Source organism: Papio anubis, chromosome 8 (assembly GCF_008728515.1).
Source record: "Papio anubis isolate 15944 chromosome 8, Panubis1.0, whole genome shotgun sequence".
NCBI lineage: Eukaryota > Metazoa > Chordata > Mammalia > Primates > Cercopithecidae > Papio > Papio anubis.
The window spans coordinates 135,845,824-135,858,181 of NC_044983.1; the positions used below are offsets into that span (position 1 = coordinate 135,845,824).

The window sequence follows — 12,358 nt, forward strand, 5'->3', positions numbered from 1 at the left end:
CAGGAAGGAGGGCTGCTGCTCTAATGGCTCCAGCACTCGGTGAGGGCTGGTGGGGACCCAGGAGAGTCACAGGCACCAACAGCTCCAGCTGGCACCCCTTGGGGCAGGCTGCACCTGACTTCTGACTGCCAAACTCAGAAGCTTATGGTTGTTTGTGCGTGAGTCAAACACTCCCCTTGGTTTGAGGATGGCTCTACTCAGCATACACTGCTTTTACAAATCCAATTCTAACTCTAAATGGAAAATAAATAAGTCTTCCATGAAGCCACACTTACAAACTTGGAGCCTACGAAAGTCCTCACTTACCCCAAGCATCCTGGTTTAATTAATTTTTAAAACCAGAAACAATCTCGGCACTTTACTCTAAAGAAAACATTCTGTCTGATTAGAGGAAGATGTATGTAGAAAATCAGAATCTGACTGAGTTCCTAAAATCTATTACACTGAGAGGAAAATGGAAAAGAAAATATTTGCATAAAGCTTTTCCCTGACTCTCAGAGGGGTTCAGAACCAGACCAATTGAGTACTGGGTCTCACTGCAGTTCCACTCTGCACTGTTCTATTTTCAGCACCAACTCCACTCTATGACATGAACACCGTCAACTGAAAACTAGGGGACACCACAAATCCTGCAAGCAGAAGGTGCTGCACAGGCTCAGATGCCCACCTTGACACCCTCGTTGTAGCTGTCAGCAGGGCTGCTGAGGCTGGCAAGGCTTCCCAGGTGACCGGGAGCTCCAGGGCGAGGCGGTTTCTTTGGTGGAGCTGCAGGATCTGGTGAGAGAGAACAATTGCCATTAAGTCATGTGTGTTAAGAAAGAGTAACTGCTGGGGGCAGTGGCTCACGCCTGTAATCTCAGCACTTTGAGAGGCCGAAGCGGGCAGATCACCTGAGGTCAGGAGTTTGAGATCAGCCTGACCAACACGGAGAAACCCCATCTCTAGTAAAAATACAAAATTAGCCAGGTGTGGTGGTGCATGCCTGTAATCCCAGCTATTCAGGAGGCTGAGGCAGGAGAATCACTTGAACCTGGGAGGTGGAGGTTGCGGTGAGCCAACATAGCACCATTGCACTCCTAGGCAACAAGAGCAAAACTCTGTCTCAAAAAAATAAAAAACAGGCCGGGCGCGGTGGCTCAAGCCTGTAATCCCAGCACTTTGGGAGGCCGAGACAGGCGGATCACGAGGTCAGGAGATCAAGACCATCCTGGCTAACATGGTGAAACCCCATCTCTACTAAAAAATACAAAAAACTAGCTGGGCGAGGTGGCGGACGCCTGTAGTCCCAGCTACTCGGGAGGCTGAGGCAGGAGAATGACGAAAACCCGGGAGGCGGAGCTTGCAGTGAGCTGAGATCCGGCCACTGCACTCCAGCCTGGGCGACAAAGCCAGACTCTGTCTCAAAAAAAAAAAAAAAAATAAATAAATAAAAAACAGAGAAAGAAGGTTGGGCACTGTGGCTCACATCTGTAATCCTAGTACTTTGGGAGGCTGAGGTGGTCGGATGCCTGACCTCAGGAGTTCAAGACCAGCCTGGGCAACACAGTGAAACCTCATCTCTACTAAAAAAAAAAAAAAAAAAAGGAACGAGAAAGAAACCACTCCTAAATAAATGCCTACTGCTGTTCTTACAAAATACACTAATCTTGCATTCTAAGGAGGCATTTCTTTTCTTCTTTTTTTTTTTTTTGAGACCAAGTGTTGCTCTGTCACCCAGGCTGGAGTGCAGTGGCATGAGCTCGGCTCACTGCAACCCTAAGGAGGTATTTCTGATGCATTATACCAACAAATTCTTTTTCCCAATACTCTAGTAATGAGCTGAATGTGGTAAACATCGTACTTGCTGTGGTCTGTAGAGGCAAAATTAATCATGAGGGTATTCCAAAGCTACGACACCATATACATTCAAAACCTGCTTTCATCAAATTAAACTAACTTCTTTCCGCCCAATTCTTTTCTTCTTTACCTGGTTTACCCACAGGCTGATATATATGTTGGTTTCCAATCTGTGGGAAAAGAAAAGTTCAGTCAATGCACTGGTATATACAATTGGGTAATGACCTTTCTCTCCCACCCTGTCTGTCTACCCCCTTGAACTTCTAGGCTAGATTCTGGGGTATCAAAATGAACAAGACAGGGTGCTGCATAAGATCTCAGTTGGGGTGGGGGATCAGGCAAATAAGCAAATGATGCCAATAGGATGTGTGGAAAGGGCTGTGAGAGAAGCAAGCATGGGACACTCTGGAACCACAAATACGGTGGTCATAACCCATTTAAAATGTTCTTACACGGCTGAGAATGTAAATTAGTGCAAATTCTATGGAAAATGAACTGGAAGAACTCAAAATAGAACTACTTATCAAATAACTCAAAATAGAACTACTATTCGATCCAGCAATCCCATGACTGCGTATACGCCAAAGGAAAACAAATCATTGTATCAAAAAGATACCTGCACTGCTATATTTATCACTGCACCACTCCCAATATCCAAGATACGGAATCAACCTAAGTATCCATCAATGAATGTCTGGATAAAAAAAAATGTGGTATATGTATACAATGGAATACTATTTAGCCATAAAAAAGAATACAATTGGCTGGGCACAGTGGCTCATGCCTGTAATCCCAGCACTTTGGGAGGTCAAAACAGGCAATAACCTTAGGTCAGGAGTTCAAGACCAGCCTGGACGACATGGCAAAACCCTGTCTCTATTAAAAACACAAAAATTAGCTGGGCATGGTGGTACATGCGTGTAATCTCAGTTACCTGGGAGGCTGAGGCAGGAGAATTGCTTGAACCCAGGAGGCAGAGGTTGCAGTGAGCCGAGATCACGCCACTGCACTCCAGCCTGGGCAACAGAGCAAGACTCTGTCTCAAAATAAATAAATAAATAAATAAATTCCTGTCTTTTGCAGCAGTGGGGATGGATGCAGTAATGGGTAGGCCATTATCTTAGGTGAAACAACTTACAAACAGAAAATCAAATCAGGCATGTTCTCGTAAGTGGGAGCTAAATACTGTGTACACATGTACCTAAGAATGTGGAATAGTCACTGGGGACTTGGAAGAGTTGTGGGCAGGGGGGGACAGCGTTAAGACATTACTTAATGGGGCCAGGTGCGGTGGCTCATGCCTATAATCCCAGCACTTTGGGAGGCCGAGGTGGACGGATCACGAGGTCAGGAGATCGAGACCATCCTGGCTAACATGGTGAAACCCCGCTTCTACTTAAAAAAAAAAAAAAATTCGGGCAGCACGGTGATATGCCTGTAATCCTAGCTACTTGGGAGGCTGAGGCAGGAGAATTGCTTGAACCTTGGGGGGGTGGAAGTTGCAGTGAGCCGAGATTGCGCCAGTGTACTCCAGCCTGGGCAACAGAGGGAGACTCCATCTCAAAAAAAAAAAAAAAAAAAGAAATTACTTAATGGGTATAATGTACACTATTTGGGTGATGGTTATACAAAAAGCCCAGACTTCACCACTATGCAATATATCCATGACAAAAAACTGCACTTATACCCCTTAAATTTATACAAATAAAAAAAATTTTGAAATGTTCTTATATGGATGTCTCCAGTTTACCTCTATAGGGTTTAAAATCCCAGATCTTCCCAGTGTCTGCATCTTCTCCTGCCTGGCCTCCCAACCATGCTTATCACAAAAACGGGTACAACCAGAACAATGATGGAAAGGGGTTTGGTAGCACTGGGTGTGTAGATTCCCATGGGCCTACACTGTCATCATTCCCAAAGCACTGTGTGTGTCAGGACCTGTTGCTATACCTCCATCAGTTCCAGGCCAAGCCAGAGAAGCCAAACCACAGCCCAGAACTTCTGTTCCAGGCACACGATAAAGTTTCACTTAACACCAGTTCTCCTTCAAGTTGTCATACCTGAAACTGCACTTGAAATAGTCTTTCTGAGGCTAACTACCTGGAAAGAAATCTTTTTGGAATTATGTTCTACTTCTGAAAAGAAAGACTTTTCTCGCTTACTTTAGAATAATGAACTGGCTAATAGATCTAACTCAAGGTGCTTTACTTTCTACTGAAAAGAGATCCACTTCTTCACAATACAAGGGCTATAAAAATAGCACACAAAATTAAAATTGTTCCTCCCTCACACGATCAAGTTGTTTTCAACATGTCATTTAACACCTCTGATTTTAAAGACTTGGAAAAAGTCTCGGAGCCTGAAGGTATGAAGAATGATACCATATCAACTTATTTTTGTGTAGCACTTTCTCCTTTACAGATCATTTTCATATCATTCACTTGTTCAATGAACAGTTATTGAACACCTGCTTTGTTCGAGGCACTGTTCGAGGCATAAAACAAAGATCCTGCCTGGGAAGCAAACAGCTAACAATGCAGTGGAGGGAGACAGATAATAAACAATGAATATGTATTAGTATATTCTGTGTTCTGTTAGGAGAAGCTGTATCCCACAAAGAAAGGAGATGGCTGGGATAGAAGGAGAGGAGCTACAAGTTTTTTGGTATTTATTTACTGATTGATTGAGTGAGTGACAGAGTCTTACTGTCGCCCAGGCTGGAGTGCAGTGGCATAATCTTGGCTCACTGCAACCTCTGCCTCCCAGGTTCAAGTGATTCTCCTGCTTTAGCCTCCCGAGTAGCTGGGATTACAAACGCCCACCATAATGCCTGGCTAATTTTTTGCATTTTTGGTAAAAATGGGGTTTCACCATGTTGGCCAGGCTGGTCTTGAACTCCTGAGCTCAAGTGATCCGCCCACCTCGGCCTCCCAAAGTGTTGAGATTACGGGCGTGAGCCACTGCTCCTGGCCCTTTTGTTTTTCTGAGACAGGGTATTACTCTGTCACCTAGGTTGCAGTGCTGTGATCTCAGTTCACTGCAGACTCAACTTCCTGAGCTCAAGTGATCCTCCTGCCTCAGCCTCTTGAGTAGCTGACAGCTGGGACCACAGGTGCACGCCACCACACCTGGCTAGTTTTTATATTTTTTGTAGAGACAAAGTTTTGCCATGTTACCCAGGCTGGTCTCAAGCTCTTGAGCTCAAGTGATCCACCCACCTTGGCCTCCCCAAGTACTGGGATTACAGGCCTGAGCCACTACCCCAGACCAAAGCTGCAGTTTTAAGTAGGAAGGTCAGGCCTTCTAAGAAAGTGATCCCTGAAAGAGAACACTTGTAGCAACCTGGGAGAAGAGTAGCTTGGAGACGGAGGAGTCCCAGTAGGGCACATCGAATGTGTGATGAACAGCGAGGTGGTCAGGGTAGATAGAGAGGCGTGAGGGCAGGGAATGGTGGAAATGGGTCAATACTTAACAACAGATAGTGTCTATTGGCTGTGTTGTACTCACCGCTTCAGGCAATAAAACCCATGCCCTTTTAAATTTAAAAAAATTTTAAATTTATGTGGCGCCTGTCCCCAGCCAGCAAGCTCACGGCAAGCTGAGTGCTCTCCATGTTTTTTTTGTTTGTTTGAGCTAGAGTCTTGCTCTGTTGCCCAGGCTGGAGTGCAGTGGTACAATCTTGGCTCACTGCAACCTCTGCCTCCCAGGTTCAAGTGATTCTCCTGCCTCAGCCTCCCAAGTAGCTGGGATTATAGGTGTGTGCCACCATGCCTGGCTAATTTTTTGTATTTTTAGTAGAGACAGGGCTTCACTATGTGGGCCAGGCTGGTCTTGAACTCCTGACCTCAGGTGGTCTGCTCGCCTCGGCCTCCCAAAGTATTGTGATTATAGGTGTGAGCTACCGCGTCTGGCCCCATGCTCATTTTAAAAGGTTTAAAAATACAAAGAACTTTCTGGTTGATACTTGGGTAACAAGAAAGTTTGATGAACTAGAAAATCCTATTCTCAGAACATCCTGGAGTAATCTAGCCAATGTGTGATCACGTACAACCTGCTCGGGTACTCAGGTACAGTAAAGGAGAGACCCTGCTTCAGAAGTCTGACAGGATGAGTGTGTGGAGCTAGGCCTCGTGCATGGTTCTGTGTGGACCCAGCTGTTTACTTTGGAAAAGTTGCAGAGCTGCTAGGGGCTTTGGTTTTTCCATTTGTAAACTGAGGCTAATAACACTTACCTAATAAGACAACTAGGCTGTCATCACAAAATGAACATGCTGTCAACCTGTGTGTTAAAGTCTAAATAAAGTTTTACTTTTTATGCACACTGATGGGATCAATTTTCCACTAGTCAGTTATTAATGTTTACTAACTAGTTCACATCCATTTACAGTCTACGTGGCTTTCTAGTCAAAGGGTTCTCCCTGAAGCCATGGCACATTTCTAAAAGTGTTAAAAGCTGGAGCATTTCACAAATAGGGCCAAAAACAAATTATCATCTTTAGGAAAGCACAAAAGGGGAAAAAAACCAGAAATGGTCATAGCATGTTAACAGTCCCCAGGAAGGCAGTCAGTGAAGTCTGTTGAGAAAGGCTGGCTATATGTGCATAAATGGGGGCACTTAGGCAAGTTTTCTTTGAGTCCTGGTCTACTCATTTGTGAAATGTGGATGACGACAGTACCCGATGTGTCAAGAGTGATGCGACACAGCACCTCGCAGTACTAAGCCAGGTCGTCAGTTAGCACTAAGCACTCTTACTATTACCTCCACCTGGCACAAAGCAAACTGAGATCTTAGGTGGGCCCATCATGTGTCATCTGATTGTCTTAGAAGTTCTTTTTTTCTTTTTTAAAGACAGAGTTTTGCTCTTCTGGCTCAGGCTGGAGTGCAATGGCACAATCTTGGCTCACTGCAACCTACGCCTCCCGGGTTCAAGCGATTCTCCTGCCTCAGTCTTCTGAGTAGCTGGGATTACAGTTACCTGCTACCAAGCCCGAATAATTTTTTTGTATTATTAGTAGAGATGGGGTTTCACCATGTTGGTCAGGCTGGTCTCGAACTCCTGACCTCAGGTGATCCACCTGCCTCGGCCTTCCAAAGTGCTGGGATTACAGGCGTGAGCCATTGCTCCTGGCCACAAGTTCTTATTAATAAAGCATTTCTGCATAATCCTTCTATCCAGGTTTGATTAATTAACAAATTCACATTTTTTTCTGAGTACCTTCTATGGGCCACACACTGGAACACGAAGAATTTTCCTTATCTAACAAATTTCCTATTAGCAATGTTCTAAATAGCTAGTATCTTGAATAGGACTTATTTTCACACCAAGACCAACTGCTTGTTATGCATCTGTCTCTTCAACACAAGGAAGGAGCTCAGTGTATGGGAATGTTAAATGGCTGATAATGAAACCTCCTTGCTCATGAACTAAAGAATGTCGGCCAGTGCGCCCGACTGGGTGCTATTTTATATAGAAAAAATGTTTGCAAGATGTTAAGGTTAAGTGTTGACAGTTGCATACACACACATGTGACTAGAAGTCAACTCAGTAGTTTCACCCTTAATAGGGTTAAACTTTAACTCCATAACTCTGCTACCTCACAGGCACAGCAAATGTTTAAGGAAATCTGCATTTAACTTAGACATTTGCTGATGGAAATTTGGCGTTGGTTTGTTCAAATTAGTAAGGTTAAGAAGATCTTAAATTCAGCTGGGTGCGGTGGCTCACGCCTGTAATCCCGGCACTTTGGGAGGCCAAGGCGGGTGGATCACTGGCGGTCAGGAGTTCGAGATGAGTCTAGCTAACATGGTGAAACCCCGTCTCTACTAAAAATACAAAAATTAGGCGGGTGGCTGTAATCCCAGCTACTTGGAGGCTGAGGCAGGAGAATTGCTTGAGCCTGGTAGGCAGAAGATGCAGTGAACCGAGATTCTGGCACTGCACTCCAGCCTGGGTGACAGAGCAAGACTCTGTCTCAAAAAAAAACAAAAACAAAAACAAAAACAAAAAAATCTCAAATTACTCAAATTAATAACCTAACATTACACCCTGAGGAACTAGAAAAACAACAGCCAACCAACCCCAAACTGGCCGCTTCCTTATGTTGAAGAGACTAATGCATAACACGTAGTTGGTCCTAAAATGTTAAGAAGGAGTGAGAATTGGTGTGAAAATAAGTCCTATTTATGCTGGAGGCTGCAAATTTTTTGGTGTGGAAAAATCAGACACTGGCAATGACCTTGGGCAGTAGGATATAAATAACTCCCACAAGCTTAGCGTTCCAATAATGGAAGACTAGGCATAAATGGGTTAAGTATAATTGGAATAATCATAAGCTAGCTCTTTAAAGAGAATTTCAGGCATTCTCCCCCTGCAACATCCAGAAGAAAAAAATCTTGCTTGAACAAGTTTTCTGTGACTCCGGAGACTTTTATAACCATATAGTAAGAGTATAAAAATTTAGCAAATGGGCCAGGTGGATCACTTGAAGTCAGGAGTTTGAGACCAGCTGGCCAACATTGTGAAACCCTGTCTCTACTAAAAATTCAAAAATTAGCTGGGCGTGGTGGTGCGTGCCTGTAGTTCCAGCTACTCGGGAGGCTGAGGTACAAGAATCACTTGAACCTGGGAGTCGGAGGTTATAGTGAGCCAAGACCACCCTACTGCACTCCAGCTCTGGGTGACAGAGCGAGACTCCGTCTCAAAACAAAAACGAAAACAACAACAACAAGATATTTAGCAAATGACAGCTTGTGTTAACAACAGCTATTATGTGTATATATTTCTTCACTCGATCTTAGCCAAAAGGCTGAGAAATGACGTACATATTTCTTTAGGTCACAGAGAGTCTGGCTTATTACTAAAAGGTGCTCCTCTCTAACTCATTCTAGGAGGCCAGAATCATTCTGAGTCCCAAACCTGGCAGAAACAACAAAAGAAGAACACTTCAGGCTAACGTCCCTGATGATTAAACAACAGAATACGCATTCTTCTCATCTGCACATGATACATACTCTAAAATAAACCACACAATTGGTTATAAAACAACTGTATAGCAAATTAAAAACAAACCCCAAATCACACCAACCACACTCTAGGACCACAGCACAATAAAAATAGAAATCAGTACTAAGAAGATTGTTCAAAACCATTTGATTACATGGAAATTAAACAACCTGCTCCTGAATGACTTCCGGGTAAGGCAGAAATCAAGCAATTCTTTGAAACTAATAAGTACAAAGATACAACATACTAGAATCTCTTAAACAAAGCTAAGGCAGTGTTAAGAGGAAGGTTTATCGTGCTAAACATCTACACCAAAAAGTTAGAAAGATCTCAAATTAATAACCTGACATTGCACCTTGAGGAACTAGAAAAACAAGAGCAAACCAACCCCAAAGCTAGCAGAAAACAAGAAATACCCAAAATCAGAGCTGAACTAAATGAAACTGAGACATCAAAAAACATACAAAAGATAAATGAAACCAGAAATTGGTTATTTGAAAGAATACATAAGAATGACAGACCACTAGCTAGACTAATTAAAAAAAGAGAGAAGATCCAAATAAATACAATCAGAAATGACAAAGGGGACATTACCACCAACCCCACAGAAAAATACATATAACTATCATAGAACATTATGAACACCTCTATGCACATAAACCAGAAAATGTAGAAGATATGGATGAATTCCTGGACACATACACATTCCCAAGACTGAGCCAGGAAGAAATCAAATCCCTGAACAGACCAATAATGAGCTCTGAAATTGAATCAGTAATAGACAGCCTACCAACCACCAAAAGCCCAGGACCAGACAGTTTCACAGTTGAATTCTAACAGATGTACAAAGATGAGCTGGTAGCACTCTCACTAAAACCATTCCAAAAAATTGAGGAGGAGGTACTCCTCTCTAACTCATTCTAGGAGGCCAGTATCATTTTGAGTACCAAACCTGGCAGAAACAACAAAAAAAGAAAACTTCAGGCCAATATCCCTGATGAACATAGATACAAAATTCCTCAACATAATACTGGCAAAACGAATCCAGCAGCAGCACAACAAAAGCTAATTCACCACAAACAAGTAGGCTTTACCCCTGGGATGCAAGGTTGGTTCAACATATGAAAATCAATTAAACGTGATTCATCACATAAACAGAACTAAAAACAAAAACCACAGGATTATTTCAATAGATGCAAAAAAAAAAGCTTCCAATAAAATTCAACCTCACTTTATGTTAAAAACCCTCAAAAAACTAGGTAATGAAGGAACATAACTCAACATAACTCAAAATAATAAGAGCCATCTACGACAAACTCACAGCCAACATCTTATTGAACGAATGGGCAAAGGCTGGAAGCATTCCCCTGGAGAACTGAAACAAGACCAGGATGCCCACTCTCACCATATCTATTCAACATTAGTACCGGAAGTCCTAGGCAGAGCAATCAGGCAAGACAAAGAAATAAAAGGGATCCAAATAGGAAAAGAAGAGGTCAAACTTCTGTGTGTGCAGATGATATGATTTTATATACAGAAAACTCCATAGTCTTGGCCCAAAAGCTCTTAGATCTGATAAAGCAGCAGTCCCCCATCATTTCGGCACCAGGGACAGGTTTCGTGGAAGACAATTTTTCCACGGATTCAGGGGATGGGGTGGGGGATGGTTTTGGGATGAAACTGTTCCATCTCAGATCATCAGGCATTAGAGTCTCATAAGGAGTGTGCAATCTAGATCTCTCGCAAGCGCAGTTCACAATTGGGTTCACATGCCCATAAGAATCTAATGCTGTCACTAACCTGACAGGAGGAAGAGCTCAGGCATTAATGCTGGCTAGCCCACCACTCACCTCCTGCTGTGTGGCCCAATTCCTAACAGAATATGGATCAATACCGGTCTGTGACCCAGGAAGATGGGGACCCCTGTGATAAACAACTTCAGCAAAGTTTCAGGGTACAAAATCAATGTACAAAAATCAGTAGCATTTCTCTACACCAACAACATCAGTTGAGTGCTGAATCAAGAATGGAATCCCATTTACAACAGCCACACACAAAAAATACCCAGGAATATAGCTAACCAGGGAGGTGAAAGATCTCTACAATAAGAATTAAAAACACTGCTGAAAGAAATCAGACATGACACAAACAAATGGAAAAACAATCCATGCTCATGGATAGGAAGAATAGATACCATTATAATGGTTATACCGCCTAAAGTGCTTTACAGATTCAATGTTGTGCCTATCAAACTACCAATGACATGCTTTACAGAATTAGAAAAAGCTATTCTAAAATTCATATGGAACCAAAAAAAAAAAAAAAAAAAAAAAGCCTGAAAAGCCAAAGCAATCCTAAGCAAAAAGAACAAAGCTGAAGACATCACATTACATTACATGACTTCAAACTATACTACAAGGCTATAGTAATCAAAACATCATAGTTCTGGTACAAAAACAGACATACAGACCAACAGAACAAAATAGCCTAGAAATAAAGCTTCATACCTACAACCATCTGATCCTTGACAATGCTGGCAAAGACAAGCAATGGGGAAAGGACTCCCTATTCAATAAATGGTGCTGGGACAAGAAGCTAGCCATATGCCAAAGAATAAAACTGGGTCCCTTCCTTACACCATATACAAAAATCAACTCAAGATGAATTAAAGACTTAAATGTAAAACCTAAAACTATAAAAACCCTCGAAGAAAACCTAGGAAATACCATTCTGGACATAGGCCCTTGCAAAGATTTCATGATGAGGACAGCAAAAGCAATCATAACAAACAAAAAATTACAAATAGGACCTAATTAAACTAAAGAGCCTCTTTACAGCAAAAGGAACTATCAACAGAACAAACAACCCACAGAATGGGAGAAAATATTTGCAAGCTATGCATCTGACAAAGGTCTAACATCAAGCATCTATAAGGAACTTAAAGCAAATTAACAAGAAAACCAAACAACCCCATTAAAAAGTGGGCAAAGGACATGAACACACACTTTTCAAAAGACGACATAAACATGGCCAACAAGCATATGAAAAAATGCCCAATATCACTAATCGTTAGAGAAATGCAAATCAAAACCACAATGAGATGCCACCTCACACCAGTCAGAATGTCTATTATTACTAAGTCAAAAAATTAACAGATGCGAGGTTGTGGAGAAACAGGAACACTTAGACACTGCTGGTGGGAATGTAAATTACTTCAGTCACTGTGGAAAGCAGTTTGGCGATGTCTCAGAACTTAAAACATAAGCAGCATTTGACCCACCAATCTCTGTACTGGGTACACACCCAAAGGAATATAAATCTTTCTACCATAAAGACACATGCATGCTTATATTCATCACAGTACTGTTCACAATAACAAGGTCACGGAATCAACCTAAATATCCATCAATGATAGACTGGATAAAGAAAACGTGGTATGTATACACTATGGAATACTATGTAGCCACAAAAATAAGATCGGCCGGGCGCGGTGGCTCAAGCCTGTAATCCCAGCACTT

At 42.4% G+C, this 12,358-nt stretch overlaps 1 protein-coding gene across 49 annotated transcripts in view; it reads right to left on the reverse strand.

Moving 5' to 3' along the window:
* PTK2 (protein tyrosine kinase 2) overlaps positions 1–12,358 on the reverse strand; it is a 322,010-nt gene that overhangs the window by 14,515 nt on the left and 295,137 nt on the right. For all 49 annotated transcript variants that reach the window (XM_017962371.2, XM_021942917.1, XM_021942938.1 and 46 more), the window contains 2 exons: positions 1,967–2,006; positions 668–774 (listed from right to left, as the gene is read on the reverse strand). In XM_017962371.2, the coding sequence (XP_017817860.1) occupies positions 668–774; positions 1,967–2,006 (147 nt within the window). The remainder of the gene's footprint in view (positions 1–667; positions 775–1,966; positions 2,007–12,358) is intronic.